This window comes from Apaloderma vittatum, unplaced genomic scaffold, assembly GCF_000703405.1.
Source record: "Apaloderma vittatum isolate BGI_N311 unplaced genomic scaffold, ASM70340v1 scaffold2434, whole genome shotgun sequence".
NCBI classification, from domain to species: Eukaryota; Metazoa; Chordata; class Aves; order Trogoniformes; family Trogonidae; genus Apaloderma; species Apaloderma vittatum.
In genome coordinates this window covers 36,464-53,912 of record NW_009713087.1, presented here as the reverse complement: position 1 = coordinate 53,912, position 17,449 = coordinate 36,464, and the positions used below count along the sequence as shown (strand labels likewise).

The 17,449-nt window shown below is 39.8% G+C and overlaps 1 protein-coding gene across 1 annotated transcript in view; it reads right to left on the bottom strand.

Annotated features, from left to right (window-relative positions):
• AFF2 (AF4/FMR2 family, member 2) overlaps positions 1 to 16,384 on the bottom strand; it is a gene marked incomplete at its 5' end in the record, with an annotated part of 118,458 nt that extends 102,074 nt beyond the window's left edge. The window contains 3 exons of the mRNA XM_009868226.1: positions 13,258 to 13,309; positions 13,560 to 13,598; positions 16,294 to 16,384. Coding sequence (XP_009866528.1) covers positions 13,258 to 13,309; positions 13,560 to 13,598; positions 16,294 to 16,384 — 182 coding nt within the window. The remainder of the gene's footprint in view (positions 1 to 13,257; positions 13,310 to 13,559; positions 13,599 to 16,293) is intronic.
• Between the last annotated feature and the right edge of the window lie 1,065 nt (positions 16,385 to 17,449).

The window sequence follows — 17,449 nt, the reverse complement described above, 5'->3', positions numbered from 1 at the left end:
GATGATGAAGGGAGTGGAACATCTCCCTGATGAGGAAAGGCTGAAGGAGCTGGGGCTCTTTAGCTTGGAGAAGAGGAGGCTGAGGGGTGACCTCATAAATGTTTATAAATACATCAAGGGGGAGTGTCAGGAGTAGGGAGTCAGGCTTTTCTCAGTGACGTCCAGTGATAGGGAAAAGGGCAACGGATACAAGCTGGAACATAGGAGGTTCCACAAAAATATTAGGAAAAAAATTTTCACTGTGAGGGTGACAGAGCCCTGGCACAGGCTGCCCAGGGAGGTTGTGGAGTCTCCTTCTCTGGAGACATTCAAAACCCGCCTGGACGCGTTCCTGTGCAATCTACTGTAGGGGATCCTGCTCCAGCGGGGAGGCTGGGCTAGATGATCTTTTGAGGACCCTTCCAACCCCTGGCATTCTGTGATTCTGTGATTTATGTTGAATTGCTACAGATACCGACTGCCTGAAGCAACAGCCACTCAAAAGTGTTTCATTCCGAGGTGAAGGATAGGAGTTATATGCTCCATTACATGAAGGAGTGAAATAACAAGTAAATTTTTTGTAAGAGAAATACCAAAATTGTGGATGTTTTTAAGAGAGCTAAGCGAGCCCTAAAATTAGATCTTGCTCTTTTTTTTTTTTTTCCAGATGACATTATTGCAGTCTTGTTTATTGTTAAATGGCTCCATGGTGCTAATCTGCAATGGTATGTTACCAGAAAACAGAAAATGCCTAGAAGTACTTGGTAAACGTGGGTCTTAAAGAGGACCTTCACATCCTTCATATGAATGATTCCAGTAACTTCACTGAGATTACTTCTATGACTAAGCATACCAGGATCCTGCTCCACTGTTAACACATTCAATTTATCCAACGACACGGTACGACAAATGAATCCATCACGGTTCATACTTGTAGTAAATTTAGCTTTTGGGTGTCACATATGAAAATACACACTCAACATAAAAAAATTCAGCTTTAAGTTAACTGCTAATTTTCAGTCAGAATATCTCACAAAGATGCACTTTGTCACCCTTCATACCAAATAGAGTTTTGCTGCTGCTTTATAAATGGTCTTCAGGAACTCAAGCCTAAAGGAACTTGCCACTGCAGTCCTAAACCTGATGAGGCATGAGATCACATGCACGTGCACATGAGATTACAACCAAGAGTTCTCAACACTGCACACTTGGGTCTACCCTAACCCCTCCTCTTTCTTCAGTGGGAAATTTTGTTTCAGCACAGTTTGAGGATCTTGTTGACAAAACCCCGTCAGGTCTTCTACAGGTGCATGCCCGTGAGTGCCAAAACACATCAGCATCATCTGGACTGAACTGAATGCACTTGGGACCTGCTGGAGTACTCTAAAGGCTGTCCTGGGCAGGCACATTAAATTAAGAAAATGTGCATGTGTTTCTGCATGGGAAGCACAACAGGTTTGTGACAAATCCAGCGAACGCTGCTCAAAACCTTTGTGCAACTGGGTGCTACCAAGTGCTGAACAATATCCAGTTGAAACCTTGAATGTTTAATTCTGCATCCCTGCTTCATTCTGCTTAGTTACATTTTCCAAAACTCAGTAAAATCCACTGCAGTTTGAGGGATTTTAAGACTAAACATGCTTTTTTCCAAGTACAAGCTCTAGAGCTGTAAATGATTAATATTAATAATGAGGAAAATCTGTCATGTATAAACAATATAAACAAACTGTAACAACCACTTAAATTTGTTAATCTGAGAATTTCTTTTCGCTGATTCTCTTCCATAAACAAAATATTTTTTTCATCAGGCAGTATCCATTATGTTCATCCTTGGTGTAGTTACAAGGCAAAAAATGTGGATTATTGATGAAATAGATCATAATGGCTCTTTCTAAGCCATTATCATTTATCATTTAAATGTGTATTCAATGAGCTTTAATCTGCAAATTTGTCACGACTGGGAGCCATTACGATTTAACAGATTCATTGTGTTTGCTTTTTTCTTTTTTTAATACGATGCATGGTGTGTGTTCTGTAGACTACATGTGAAGTAATTTTACCTATCAGAATGCACTTCAAAAAACTTACTACAGACAAACAACAGCCATTTATCAAAGCGTTCAGTCTTTAAAAACACAACAATGCTGAAACACCATCTCATTATACTAATAAGTCCTGCAACAACTTCACATTGCTCTTTCTTCTGAAAAGTCTCAAACTCCCATTACTTCTAACAATATGATCATGACCAGTCATATCTGAGATTTCAACTACATATATTTTCTCCAATCCCCTAAATATTTAGTGGTTGAAACAAAGCAAAAAACATCAACAAACGCCCTCTCACTGGTATTAATCAGTCTGAGCTGCGTACCATATACTACCAAGGATCCAACCATTATTAGTCCTTGTGAAGTTTTTTTTTTAATTCACAAGAGTCAATTAATAATAGTAAAACTAGTATGTAACACTGACAAAAGCAAAACAGCACGGAAAGTTCTGTATTCTGGAGAAGGAAGGTGATACTGGATTCCTAGCTCAGTGTTTGCATAGCTGCACAATTTACAAAACTGCAAGAAATGTCAGCAATTGGCAATATATGAGCTTTTACTGTTTTTTTTGGCTATGGCAGATTAATTCCATATCCAGTTTGTATATAATTCACTTAACACCTTTTCTTATGCAAGTTCTGCAATTTCCTGAATAAAATCCCTCCGGGAGCAAGCTGCACACTATCTGAGCAAACTCTCCCTGTAGACCCCAGGAATGTTGCTGTTTGCTTTGAAAGAAGACAGGACGGATAAATGTGGAAAAGCTTATCAACCCAGAACTGAGATCATCCACTAGTTGGGGTGTCCCTTTCCTTGCTGACATTACCCAAGAACGCTGTATGGTGGGAAGGTTCCGGCTCCTCAGCTGGGCATGAGGCAAGATGCCAACAAGAGATCAGAACTATTCACACGGCTGCACGGTTTATGCCTTTTCTATTTTGCAGCAGGCTGTTCTGAACGGGTTGGGGTGGGGACGTGTGGGCAAGTGATATGTGCGTGTGACTGACAGCTGTGCCAAGATGAGTTGGAAACTGTGGCCTCCAAAATGGCTACGAGGCACTGTGCTCCTCCTGGGTGAGCAGCCTGCGAGGCGGCTGCCCCAGAGCAGCTGAAAGCTCACCAAGCACCGCGGGGCTCGGCAGCGAGAAGGCTCCACGTAGCTTGGGAGATGGGCTCCAACCGCCCCTCAGGCCATGCCTGCAGGCTGCTAAAAGGAGCGACAGCGCTAAAGGCTTTTCTCATTATACATGGCAATACTGTAATTCCACAAAAAGCTAGCCTATAGCTGTAGCAGCACCGCATGGCACGGCTGCACTCGGCCCACGTGAGGTTCACGTGGGCACTTTCACGCCACCCTTAAGCACTGTTTGCCCCACGTTCACTTATTAATGAATTATTCATGGCTTTTCCGAGGATGGCTGACTTTTGCCTTAAACGCAAATATTTCCAAGCATTAAAAGATATGCATCTAAAAATAAAAAAGCAGTCATCTGTCGGGCTTAACACAAAATAATCTCACATAAAAGGAAGTATTTTTTAACAGCACATATCTGCTTTATGGCACTGGTCTCTTAACTTTGCGCTTACGAGTTAGGGAAACGGCCCCTTGGTGGATTACTTTTCATAGTTTGCTCAGTAATGTGTTTACAAAGCCATTGTTACAACTAGATGCTTATATATTTTGATATACAGCATGCACTACAACAGTACATCTTCAGAGATTTCATGCTTATTTTAAAAACCTATTTAAATGTTTTTTTACCTTCCCCTCCAGCAAAACACAAGTTTATTGCCAGATACTCCAGGGCTCCATAGTCCAGCCTGACAGTAATTAAGGCAGAGTTAGTGGTGCTTTGCAGGAAACAGTAACAGTGGCAAATGTACAACGGGATGGGCCAAATTCATCTCTGACGGCAACTCCTCGGAAATAACTAACTCGTTCTAGGAATTGATTTGCCACTTGAAATTTCAAATAACAGCCTCTATTTTTAACTGTCTAACATTAGCGAAGCACATAACTCAGAGCCTGAGAAATGTTAAGTGGATTTTATTTTGCTTTGTTAGAAAACTGCTCATCTACCTCACTCACTTTCTCCCATGTATCAGGTCAACAGTCTATTCCAGAAATAAGTATTTTAAGATGATACAATGTGTTATTTCAACATAATCTGCACTTGCTTAATGCTTACCTGCCCTTAATAATGGACAGGATTAATGATAATCATTATCCTTAATCATGCAGTGAAGGACACAAAATATATTACCCAAAATTTTGTGTTTGTGAACATCTGTAAGATTTCCTTTGATCCTACAACTGCACAATACACCAATACATAACAAATCCAATACTTTCGTAATCCAGTCTACAGAAAACTAAAGGAAGCATTTTTCTGTGCCTGCCTTCTACTTGAATCCAGACACAAAATGTGGTCTCAGAATTTTGCCGTAAGTTTGGACACTAAGCTTTGACAAAACTCTCTCTTCCAAAAATTTAATGCCATCTACCTACAGTTATTAAACTTTCATCTAGCTATATATAGTACTTACAATCCAATCCGATTCTGCAGCAGTTACCTAACTGCACAGAGCATCTAATCCAATTCAATGGTATCTATTTGTCCGCTAAGAAATCTCCTTTATCTGATACGCAAAATCTATGTACTTTTATGATTTTTTTTCTTTCTTCTTTTTTTTTTTTTTTTGTGGAGAAGACAGCAACCCCCACAGGGCCTTTAGAAAGAGGGGCTACTGGCTGCTAGGAGGCAGCATCCCCTCATGTGATGGGGGGGTTGTTCTGGTCCTTTGCTTTGGGAAGTGGAGCAGGGCCCTCAGAGCATCCTCTTGACCCTCAGGTGTTTGGTGAAAGCCACATGTTAACCTGAGATGGTGCTGCAACCTAATCTCCAAATATATTTGATTTTGGGATGAGGGGGATTCCTGGATAAAGTGGACAAGAGCAGGAAATCCTTTATGTGACCCTCAGCACTTTCTCCCTTCAGGTTCCCACTACATTCTGCTCTCGATAGGGACAAAAATCAACCTCCTTCAGTAGCGAAGGACTTGCACTATTATCTCCTTCCGACTGTTGCATTGATTAGATCGGAAAATGAGTAACTTTTATCACACTTGATCTGAAATAGCACTATTTAGCTTATGTTTATCCCTTTACATCTACAGAACAGATAATTGCATGGATCCTTGTAGTCAGCCACAACACTGTGTTGTCTCTTTTGATCCCTGGCATCAGGTTAAAGAAGAAAAAAAATAGAAAGTTAATCTATGGTTTAACACTGGCCACTGTCCGGCTCCTGCTACCTGTCTGGGCTGGGTGGTTCAGACCTTTGCGAGCGCATGTCTGGCTCCCTTCCCACCATGCTTGCTGCCACCTTTAACATCAGAGTCTGTGCTGGATTCTCCAGCATGTGCTTTACTTTGAATTCCAACAGATTTTTGCCTAAAAAAAAAATAATCAAGAAACAGTTTACTGATTTTTACTTTTTCTTTTTTTTTTCATTTCTCCCTTCCTTATTTTTTTCAAGTACAGGGAAAGGCAGATTATTTCAATTAGGAGCCTGTCACTGACAATTGCAAGCAACCTTTCTTCAGTTCAGTGCAGCGGTTGCAGTTTTAAGTTTCTCTCTGCTTCTGTCAGGATCTAATTTTCAAGGCCCCGTTGCCATGGCAGCAAGTTGGAATTTTAATCCAGTACCAAAGGTCAAGACAGGTCACCAGTTTCAGTTCCTCTTCAATCTCCCCATAAAGAGCCACAAAAAGAAGCTGAGATAAAGGTCTGACCTAACAAAAAAATTCCAGTCTAGCACACAGTCAGACTTGAAGCTATATGATTTGTATGGGCTTTCAAATTTGTCTGGAACTATTGAAATTCATGCTAAATCAAATACGGGCAGCACTCATTCGCATTCTTCTCTCTCTCTGCACAAAAGCACATATATGTCCTTAAAACACAGTTACGTGCATGTAGCTTATCAGAGATACCCAAACCCTCAGTAGAGTCTAACAGGTAAATAGCTGTGAAAGCAATCCCCTCATTACTGGAGATACTTACTACTTCTGCAGACTCAGAAAGTCTGACAGCTGCATTTAAGTCTTTCTTGTCAATATGAGGTACCTGAATCAACATCTTTCTTTCAAAACCTGTAAAGATCTTTTTGTGAAGCATTTTGACTAAACAAGACTTTCCAGTAAGGGACAATTTCCTGAAAGCTAAACTACCTTCAGATTTTATTTACTATTTCTATCTTGAAGAATAAAAAGCTCCTGTGGAAATAAGGAAATAACTTTCTATTTGCCAATTTTCTACGCCCCCTCCTGTGTTTTCCATAACATGGATTTTAATTAAACAATTGGTTTGCACCTACCAGAGTAAAGCTACAGACATCTCCTCCTCCTCCAAGGCTACATAATCTTTTAGGGAAGCTATGGCTACAGCATTAGGGGTCTCAAAATGCATTTTTTCCGAGATGCATGGATGCAAGTGAAGGAAGCAGCTCTTCCTCCAGGAATTCAGAACAGTAATTAGCCCAGCAGTGGGGAATATTTTCTTTTTTCACCATTTGGGAGGACCTATTTCAAAGGTAAAGCTATTTGGAATCTGCGGCTCCAAGGGCCATCCAAGACAGAGGATAATGCGGTGAGCGTGGTCTAGCCCCATGGGGTGTTGTGAGAACTTCACTTCATAAAAAATAAGCCCTCTGGCCTGAAAATTGATAGGCTTTGGAGCCCTGCTGAGCCCTCAGCCCAAAGGATAATGGTAACAATATAAGTTCCTCTGGATGGAGAGTGTAAAGCTGAAAAAAATGTGGTGGATTATTGGGGTTGTCAGAGGGATTCAGAGGAAAGATGCAAAGGATTAAGTTGTGATATTAGGAAAAGTGGCTGTTAGTCTCACCTAGGATATTCAGGACACAAATTGGGACTTTCAAGCCCACTCTGGTATTACGAATGCCAAGCTTCCTGGCAAAATCCATTCTTCTTTCAAGCTTATCACCCATTTCCGATTATGATTATTTTGCAGCACGGTGCAGATGAATCCGGGTGACAATTTTCTCAGTTTGTCTCAGGCTACCGAAGTCTACAAAGCCAGTAAGATACGATGGTATGAATGAAAGGGACTAGAGCAAAGAGCATCAGGAAGAAACAGGCAGAGAGAGAAATGGCTTGGCTCTGAACCTGAGATTTACTCACGGGACAGAGATAAGACAAAAGGGAACAGGGTGATGACCAAATTACAGTGGCCAGAAAGTCAAGCCAGCAGTTAGCTTATATTCAGTTTATCAGCAAGCGTGCAGTTCACAAGCAAATGGGTAGGAGATGTCCTAAGCGTGATGGCTTCCTCTGCATTATACCCATTTATATTTTCAGTTTTACCGAGTACATTTGTTTTTCAAAGTGAATGTTTGAAGCTGCACTGAAGTTCGGAAGTGATTCCATCCCACAGAAATGTAAATTGGGAGGTCGGTCTGAGACTGGCCTTAAGCCATGAAGGCTCAACATATGCTGCTGCCTGTGGAAAAGCTCTTTAACTACAGGGAAACCTGTGGCAGATTTGCAGTCTAAACAGTTTCCAAAATGGGAACTGATACACAACAGACAGGGAAACACAACCTGAATCCAACATGTTAATGTGTGTCGTTTACCTGTCTCTATTAATACTGACACTTCAGTGGTCGCAGTTCAGTGGTTCCACATGTTCGGCAGTGACGCAGTAGGGCATCCTACTTGAGAACAAAGTATTTGAACTGCTACCCATTAGTTAGGGCAAATAAATGTTGAATTTTTAATGGAGGGCTCAGGTAGCATCAGAAGAAAGTCAAATGGTTCAGAGGTCACTTGAGTTGCAATCAGCAAAGCTGCCAAGAATGCAGTTGGTTAGCTTGTTTTAGGCATTCTTAAAGGCAGTAATTATGTGAGTCTCTGATAGTCAAGAAAAATTATTCAACATTGATCAGCAAAATATAAGAGAATTAATTTAGTTCTGTTCCCACAATCTTTTAAACTGATTTATAAACATGTCAGGAGAAAGAGATCATGGAAAAGAACGTATTAGGAGATAATTTTATTTTGACACGGAGGTTAAACTGTATGTGAGCCAGCTGAATAATGAAAACAAATTAGAAGTCTAATTTAGAAATTATTTTGAATAATGGGTTTATCTTCAAGGATACAGGGCTTTTAATTATGACATTGGATTTTAACACATTTCACAGCAGCTGAAATATTTTGCAAGTTTTCTTCCATAGCCAACTGCATGTTTTACTCCCAGTTACTCAGTACTTTGCTCAAAAGGGAAAATCTGCAGCAGTGAGGAATGAAATGATACAATCTTGACTGACTCTCATTGCTCCCAATGCAAGAACTTATGAGGCAAAAGAATGTGAAGTAAACTTCTAACTAACAAAACAAAAGAGTAAATAGGAAAGATGAATGACATCAAAACAGACCCTTCTATTTTCGTTTGCCATTTGTCCCTTTAATATGGTGCACTGGAGCTCTCTAAAGATTAATGAAGTTCCAATTACATGTCACTGTTGTTTCACTTATCATAATTTGTACATGGCAGTGCAAGTCCCTTGTACTCATGACTTTCCCAGTTTACCCAGAGGGAATATCTGTGGAACTTCCTACATCTAACAAACAGGCAGTACTTAGCCTAATGATTAAAGCTTGCCACACTCGCTAAGTGAAAATGAATGTAAGCTATAAAAGGAAGCAGGCTATCAACACTGTGGGATCAATTGACACTCTCACGCTTTAATATGATCGATTAAAAACTGTAATTAGAAATACTAAAATTACAGCTTCTCCAGTGTATTACACCTGGGCTGGATTGTGACTGGAACTCAGATACAGAGTTGGATACATAAACAGAGACATTCTCCTTATTCTGGTTGGAGATAAATTCTACATTTTTGGTTCCCATTATTCAACTGGAAATTGATGCATCAATGCTGAATGAATCCCCGTTTTTTAAAACTGATTCATTTCAAGCTTAAAAATTCACCAGTGCTTCTTGATTTGAACATTCTGAATAATAACATTACTTGTTGTTGTATTATCCAATATACAGTCCTTGGTGTAAAATCCTCTTGATGTCTGATTACTCTTCCTAAGGACCTCATGCTGATTCATTTCAGACCATGAATTACCTTTAACTCACAGCTTTAACATGCTGCCAAATTTTGTTCCCAGGTGGCTGTCCCTGACACAGTGGAGAACTTCCAAAAAGCCATTAGATACTTAGGAAAAGTAGTTAGACATCAAGAAGCACACTTCCATTTTCAAACAGGCTCCCATTAAGTATTATGATAATCTTTGGGATTAGAAAAGTACTGGTATTTACTGAAATTTTTTTTAGAACTGTGAAGTGAAATCCCGGCTCAGCTGAAACCAGTGGTGAGCACGCCTTGAAAAATCCTTGCTGAAATACCACATAAAGATTTTCGGCTCCTTGTTTTGATTTTGAGCCCATTGTTTTTAGCTGGTCTCTAGCCCCAACACAGCTTGTGTATCATTAAGTATGATGAATAACAAAAACTATAAAGATAAAATAAGTTGCTTTTCTCTGTTCCATAAAAATTTGCTGCTCTAAGTTTTTAATGATTTCCGGTAGTTCACTGAGCCCATGAGAAGGGCCTTTTAATACTGTATTAATACAGTAAGTATAGGAAGTAATTTTATGACAGGGGAAGAATACAATTATGATTACATTCTTCTTTTTTAGTGAGGCTTTTATGGAAAGTACCCAAGACTACTCTGCAGTATGATTTCGAAACACAGGATGTGCTTGATTAAAAAGGTTCTGGGTAGCTTCCAGCTGGACAGAGGCCAAACGCTAACAACCAAAACAGAACAAAAGGACTGGATGTTTGAGGATGACACACTTGCAGTGGTAATTATATAAGAGAAACCTAAGTCACAAGCTGAGTTTATACCCTTAAATTCATGGGAGTTGACAGAAAATCCTTCTCAGTGCAATTGGTTGCACCTTATCTGTTCCTGCTTCCTATGCTTCATAACAAACTAATTGGAGCAGACTGGCTGAAAACTGAGCGCATGATACCCAGTGGAGATTTTCAGTGAATTTGAAACTAAAAAAACCAGGGAAACCAAGTGTCATAGTTTTACATCACCTGACTTCAGCTATAAAAATTCACCATGGCATACGCATGTGCACATACATCAGTATTCTGGGATTAGTCACACGTACACCTCCTCATGTACAACCCAGGTGCAGAATCCAGACACAACCTCAACTACTATTTTACCTGCTGCAAAGCATTGGGGATTGGATTTCTCCAGCATGTGGATGTAATCAAGTACATTGAAACAGCACAGAAACGATGAAATTCTTATTTCAGAAAGCTTTACTCAGACAACAAGTCATGCACCTTGTACCCTCCTAGAAAAAATGGGCATTGGTTAACCCTGCAGTATGGCCACCCCTAGAAACACATCCCTGAAAGCTTATCTTCCAAAGATCCTACGATCCTTTGGTCTGATCTTCCACAATGGCAATGTTTCTACACCTTAATTCTGTAATGACATACACGCAGCTTGGCTGCTGGAGCAGAATACAGCATCATGAAGGTAAAGTGTGCTGCAGGCATCACTCAATTAGTTGTAGTGTAACTCAGCAACACAGTGAATGCAAGCACGTTCCTACGAATTTCTAACAAAGCCAACCGGAGTCTGTGTCACTAGAACCAATGTAAATATAACTTAAGTTTCACTAGAATTGCACGTAAACTTCAAAAAGCTGTGGAATATCTAGAAACATGGCCAGGTTGAAAGGTGTCTAACAAAGCATACAGATGAATGAGTCCAAATCCAGCTAGATTTGATGAAACTGAAATACAGATAATGCATCCCATTGACAAAATATATAAGGAATTTGGTGGGGAATACAGTTTGGAAGTCAATAAGACCATGCTGTGTGGCTGACAGTGTAGCAACAAATGTTACTGGGGATAAGCTGGACTGTAATTTCACTCGTACACTCCAATATCCCTGAAACTGTCCAACGTTAGAAAGATTAAATCCCTCTTAATACAACTGCAATCTGATAAATCCTATATTATTAAAATACACAATGACTGCAGGAGCTGTCAATCTATTAGGGTTTATTTGGATCGCACTATGCAGCTCTACTTGATACCATCACGTCTTTCTGTCCCACTCACTGCTTTAATTTCATTACGTCGTCAAGTACTGTAATTCCGAGTGAAAGTGCCGGTAACTGCACACGCAGATCTAAAGAAACAAATTGGCCTCGTAATACCAAGTCTCACAGTGGACTGCCTTCTAACCTCTCAAAGCCCTATGGAAATTCTTAGAAGCTGCCTTAACAATTTTTCTGCAGTAAAAGAGAAAAAGTGATAGTAATGGGTTAGCTGATCTTCATTTGGAAGCTAAAAATAAAAGTAGCTTTATTGCAGCTCTGATCTCTCATGTGTAAAATCTATCACCTACCATAAGAAGGCAGTTCATTGCAGCAGAACTCTGATTGATAGTACTGGAACTTTAGATCAAGCAGCAGAACAGAGAGCAACTCGTTCATAAAATGTACTTGGTGTCTTCGGGTTTTATATCAGGCTTCCTATAGAGAGCTTTGGTCCCATTAAATGCACTATATACCACTGAGCTCTGAAGCACTGTTCTTTTGAAATTCGGCTTATAACTATAAACCATGATTGACAAGTCTATTGCTGTTGGTTACAAACTATTGAAATATTGTATTTTATGGTATACTCACTAAAATATTTTTCACGGTGGAATCCAAATACACTTGTTTTAAGAGAAAAATCATTTGAAGATGTAATAATATTTTTCTACCTTTTTTTTTTACTTTGGAATGTGCTTGATATTTGGTTTGGATCACTTGGATGTTCTGAAACATGAATGCACCTATAATGTTACCAAAAACAGTGGTTATAGGTAGCTAGACTGTTTAAAAACCCCAAAGCAATACTGGAAATCAAATAGGAAAGGGCAAAAACTAATTTGTTACTAAGTTTCATAAATAAATGTTATTATTGCAAATTAACCTATTTATCACTAGCATTCCTCCCCGATTCTCTTTCAATATGAAGAAAAAATATTTTCATTTTTAAATTGAGTTAGTTGTAAAGCTTTACTCAACAAAATTTATTTGAATGATTGCTTCCATGACTTGTGTACTGCACCTTCAGAGCCTGGTGAGTACATCAACAGATTTGGCACGCACATCTCGTCTAGTCCTGCATCTCTTACCTGGTCACAGACAGATCGTTGAACTCTCACAAGTGTTTTCTTGTACACAAACTTGCACTTAGAATCAATATATTTAAATTAAGTTTAAAAAAACCCCATGCATGTAAAACTGTGCCCACAGTAGATGAAGAATAATTTTGAAGTAATTTTAAGTGAATACACCATATTTACGCATCAGTTAAGCTACTACAGTTCTGAATTTGAGAGTTTAAAACACTTGAAAAACCCAGCAGCTCTGAACTGAAATCAGACTCACTTTTTAAAAGTATAGAACCACCAACAACCTACTTTTCAAAGCTATTATTTAATTCCTGTTTGCAAATTACTTTGAGATCCTGGAGTAAAAGTAAAAAACCAGTTCAATCTCAACTCACTGCTGCATTACGGCAGCCTTACACCAGAGAAGCCTCCAAAGAAAAATGGTTTAACACAATGGAGAATTAGCTCTTCCGCAAGTTTAAACTGTCACATTTATAGATCATCTGTGATTTTCAGCTGTTTCAAAGTGTATGAAACTCAAGATCAGCTTTTCAACACCAGCTAGCAGAATCACTCTGTATGATGTGTTCTACTCTCTCTCACTGTATGAATGTTAAAATTCCTGCATCATCTGTTCATTGGGTTGCATTTTCTATTGTAAGAGGCTTAGTATCTGATGAGAGAAGCATAAAAGTGATTTAATTCTGGCAAGCTGAACAACTAAAATCAGCATTATTTCTGCTTAATAAACTCATCTTTCACACATATCTCTGTTAGCTAATGCTTAAAAAGAAGAAACAGTAATAAGCACTGAAAACATAAAACTGGTTTATGGCTAATTTTTAAGGACTACTGAGAACACCTGAACGCTAGGATAAGATTACGAGCATAGGTAGATTTTAGTTACCTTTGGAGAAATAAACTCATTCTTTACGATAAATTTAAAATGAGATTTAAAGCTGGAAATAATAATACTTACGACTTTTGTGGCACTGACTTAGTTGCAACTTTCCCTGCTGGATCACTCCACTCTGCAAACAAAGGAAACACATTTTCAAATGTCAAAAGATTACTGTAGAATTAAAATGCACCCAAAGCTGTCAGCCCATCTAATTATACTTGGTTTCACAACATGCCACAATGCATAACATGTAATAAAAAATGGAACTGATCTGCTTTAGCGCCACAGAAATTAATTTTTTAGCCTTTGTTTTAATGATGTTAAGCAGGAAAAAGAACAACCCGACGCTGACTGTTAGGACTTGGATGATAAAGACCTACTTTGTACATTGTATCCTGAGGTCAGATGTTGGGAGTCCTACAAAGAAGAACACACAAAATGTCAGCGTTAGTTACATAAGATGAAGAAGGTAAGCTATATCTCGGCTTGCTAGATTAAGGGCACTGGTGTTACACAAACAGGGAAGGAGATGGCACAGGGAAGGGATCACGTGATTGGTAAGGCAGCACCAGCCACATCAGTTTGATAAAAAACATTAGCTGTGGAGAAAGAGCACCACTGAGGGGCTCCTGCACAGTTCAGACAAGAGCTTGTCCTTAGCTGCTGTAAATCTTTGTTCCCCTTCAGGCAGACTCTGCAGAGATTTACACCTGTGCTGGTCCCAGCCCTTCCCAGGCTCAGCCATGGACGCGTGCAGGAGCCATCTCCGCGGCGCAACTCAGTCCACACCATGAATTCAGCTACGTGTTAAATTTCAGCACCACCACCTTTCTTTTTTTTTGATCCCACTGCTTGGAAATACAGTAACCTTTTATTGATAGCCACTGTTTCTATCTGGACTGTGACACACAGGATTTAATAAAGATGCTGGAAGCAGATCATCACCTGATGGAAACTGGTCCAAATCCAATGAAATCAATGGAAGTGCAACAACTTCAAACCAGCAAAGAATCTGGTTTGCACGACTGAGCATGCTAATGCCAGGATTCTTGTTGGCTCACAGTAACTAAGCTGCTTCCTTAATGTCACAGTGTTTTTTTGCTCAGTTTTTCTCAGGCTTTATAGTCCACAGTGATTGTAATCAGCTTTCCTTCCAAGCAGTTTGATCATTTGAAATTAAGGTGTTATTTACAACCTCGTCTTACAGCCAGGCACTACTTTGCTGGAAGTGTTAGTTCTGTAGGATGTTAAAGTCATTAAAGCCCTCCCTGCACTTCCTCTTAGGGCATTATTAGTTCCTAATATTATACTGTGCTGTCAGTCAGTCCCTTGTGAAGTAAATCATGCCCTAAGAGTAAATATGGCACTTCAAATTTGAATGTCAGAGGGATAAATTGTTCTGATGGGTTCCGACTTTTTTTATCACACTTCCTTAAATGTTTCTCATGAGGATACTTTTTTTAATAGTTAAATTGAAAACTTCTAATAGTGTCCGTCTCTGGTTTATACGGCTCCACAATCTAGTCACATTATGTCTAAGATCTATAATTTGGTTAGCTGTCATTCATTTAATGTGATGTTCTGAAAAGACATTTCTGTTGCAGTTTTTTTAAGTAAAACTATAAAACTTGGAAACATTTATGTGCTTGCCTGTTTCCTGAAATACTAACTCACAAAAATAAAATAAAATCTAATTTCTATTTTGTATTGAAGTGATACGGTCACAAATTTTAGGATCAACATTTAACATGCCCAGAAATTAACTTTGATGTGGACCTTAAAAGTTCAAAGCAAACTTAACATAAACAGAAAAGCAAACCCAAATTTTAGCTTCTTTGAACCCATGCTTATACTGCTGCCAATGGAGACAGTGTCAGTCTGCAAGACTTAGACCAATTTCTGTAGGGTCCATCAAAACCAGAGCACTGAATTAAGAGATGGTATAAAAAAAATATAGCTTCCATTGGGCAAACCTCTCTGTTTTTACTGTAATCACACAGGTCAGACTCCTCTGTCACCTAAATGCGTTTAACTGACTTTAATCCCATTTGCAATGAGAATTATACTTTGTATGATTATGACATCTGATGCCTGATGCTGAGGCAGTTAACTGCAGCAACAGTGGCAGTGCTAGAACAGTAGCAATCACATTCCATTAAAATCAGACATTCTGGGCACTGGCTTTGTTTTTTTAAGGAGCCACAGATACTGCTAATTTCATATGATTTCCAATTAGGTATGGCGGCTGCATTGCGGGCAAGGGAGTATCTGCCAAACAGATAAAACCAGTAAGAGGAAAATCACATTCCACCTTCTAAACCAGGATGTGATTGCTTGAACCATAATGTCAAGCGGTACTGGTTCTATAAGCTCTTTTCCAAGGCTCTGCCTTTAGAAAGAACCTTTTATGTCGCTCCGTCTCAGACTGGTCTAGATTTTCCACCCTGAGAATGTTCTCTTGTTTGCCAAACATCATCAGCTCACAGTTACTCAGGTCCCACCAAGAGACTGTCCTGCGTACAAGCTCCATCTCTAACAGTGTTACCAAAACCATAGCTACAAGGCAACAAAGGAATTTGGGTGAAAGGCACATTCAAATCACACAACTTAATGATTCACTGCTTGTTAGGTGCACTGCAGGTACTCTCCAGGTGCTTTTGTCGTGGCAAGTGCTGAGTGCGTGCTTTCAGCAAGGCCGATACTGAGGATCGCACTGCGCAACCTCGTGCGCCCTTGGAGCGTGCACCCGGACAGATGTCACAGGGCTGCTCACGTGCAGGAACACCGTGAGTCCCTGTAATTTGACCGTACAGCTTAAACCTCGTGATGCAACCAATCACTAAGTAGGAACAAAGACAAATAAATGAAATACATTGCACTCGATGTAGAAAGATTCTTGTAACAACAGCGTAAGTTAAGTTCACTTTGCCTCCACTGTAATTTCTGCAGCTTTAAATAAGCAGTCCTACTACTAACAGTGATCTGATTGGGAATTTCCAACTAAAAATAGTCTTATAAACTTCTGAAAATGGAACCAATTACAAAAATAAACTCTCCAGTGAAGAACACTCAACAGACCACAATATTAACCAGGTCACTGGTAACAGCTTATTTGTACCTTGCTTGGGATAGAAAACTTGTTCTGCTCAGCCTTGCCAGGAGTGTGAATAGCAGTAAGAGGAGGAGGCCAGGAATGGGTCATCTCCTACGGAAGAAAAAAAAGAAATGTTTTTGAAAACAAATTCATGTACATAAAGAAGAAAGAGAGAAAAAAAAAGGATCATGTATTCTCTACTGAGTCTGGAGATGCAATTGCTGAAGGAAGCAGCACTACTCATTCTTAGATGTGGTAGATGAACATCTTAACTACCCAACAGGCAGCACTTCCTGGGAATGAGAGTGAGGACAGGTTTTACTCTTCAAAATTTTGATCAGTTGTGTCTTCATCAGGTGGCAGCTGACTCCACCCCCACAGTCAGCCCGTCGAGCTGTACGAACAAAGCCACCATAAGTACAGAACAAGGTTTTGCCTGCAAAGTCCAAGCAGGAAGGGGATCCCTCCTGCATCACACTGGATGCAACCCTACAGAGGACTACACGGCAGCAAAATGCAACCCTATTCAAGATTGCATAGTGGCAAAAAAGAAACAGAGGCAAGCCTAGAACAAACTGGAGTGGGCTTGCGGTATGAGTATCTGGTGTAGAAAAGAGTGGGGACAGTGTCCTGTGCACCTCAGCATCTTCCCTGAGCACTAGGCACAGGCACTCGCTGTGGTGTGCATGTCAGAGCATCAGAGCACGATCAATCCCATATCAAAATGAGTGAGAGATTAGGTGATAGCACAGGGTTACACAGTAAGCCCGTACTTAACTGGGAAATCCAAGCCTCTGGTGAAGAGTTCCTTCCCAGACCACTTAAGCAACACACCCATTTTCTGTATCAGTGTGTTTGGTCATCATTTGCACAAGTGTGTTTCAACTATTCTTCAAAGAAATTACCTGAGTGTCCACAGCTATGAAATACAAGCAGAAGAGACAGTTCACATCCAGCTTTTTGTGGCCGCCCTACCAAGCTTGGTCAGAGCCGATTGGGATTTATGTACAGAGGAGGGGGAAAAAAATCAGTAAAACAGAGAAACTGCCAAAGTGTTGGGTTAGGCTTGTAAATGTCCTTCTAATGAGTGTGGTTTATGGTAGATGCTGCTTCGTTTTCTCTCATCTTTGTTTTTGATTTAATAAAAGTTCAGAGAGGCACTATTACTTGTCTCTG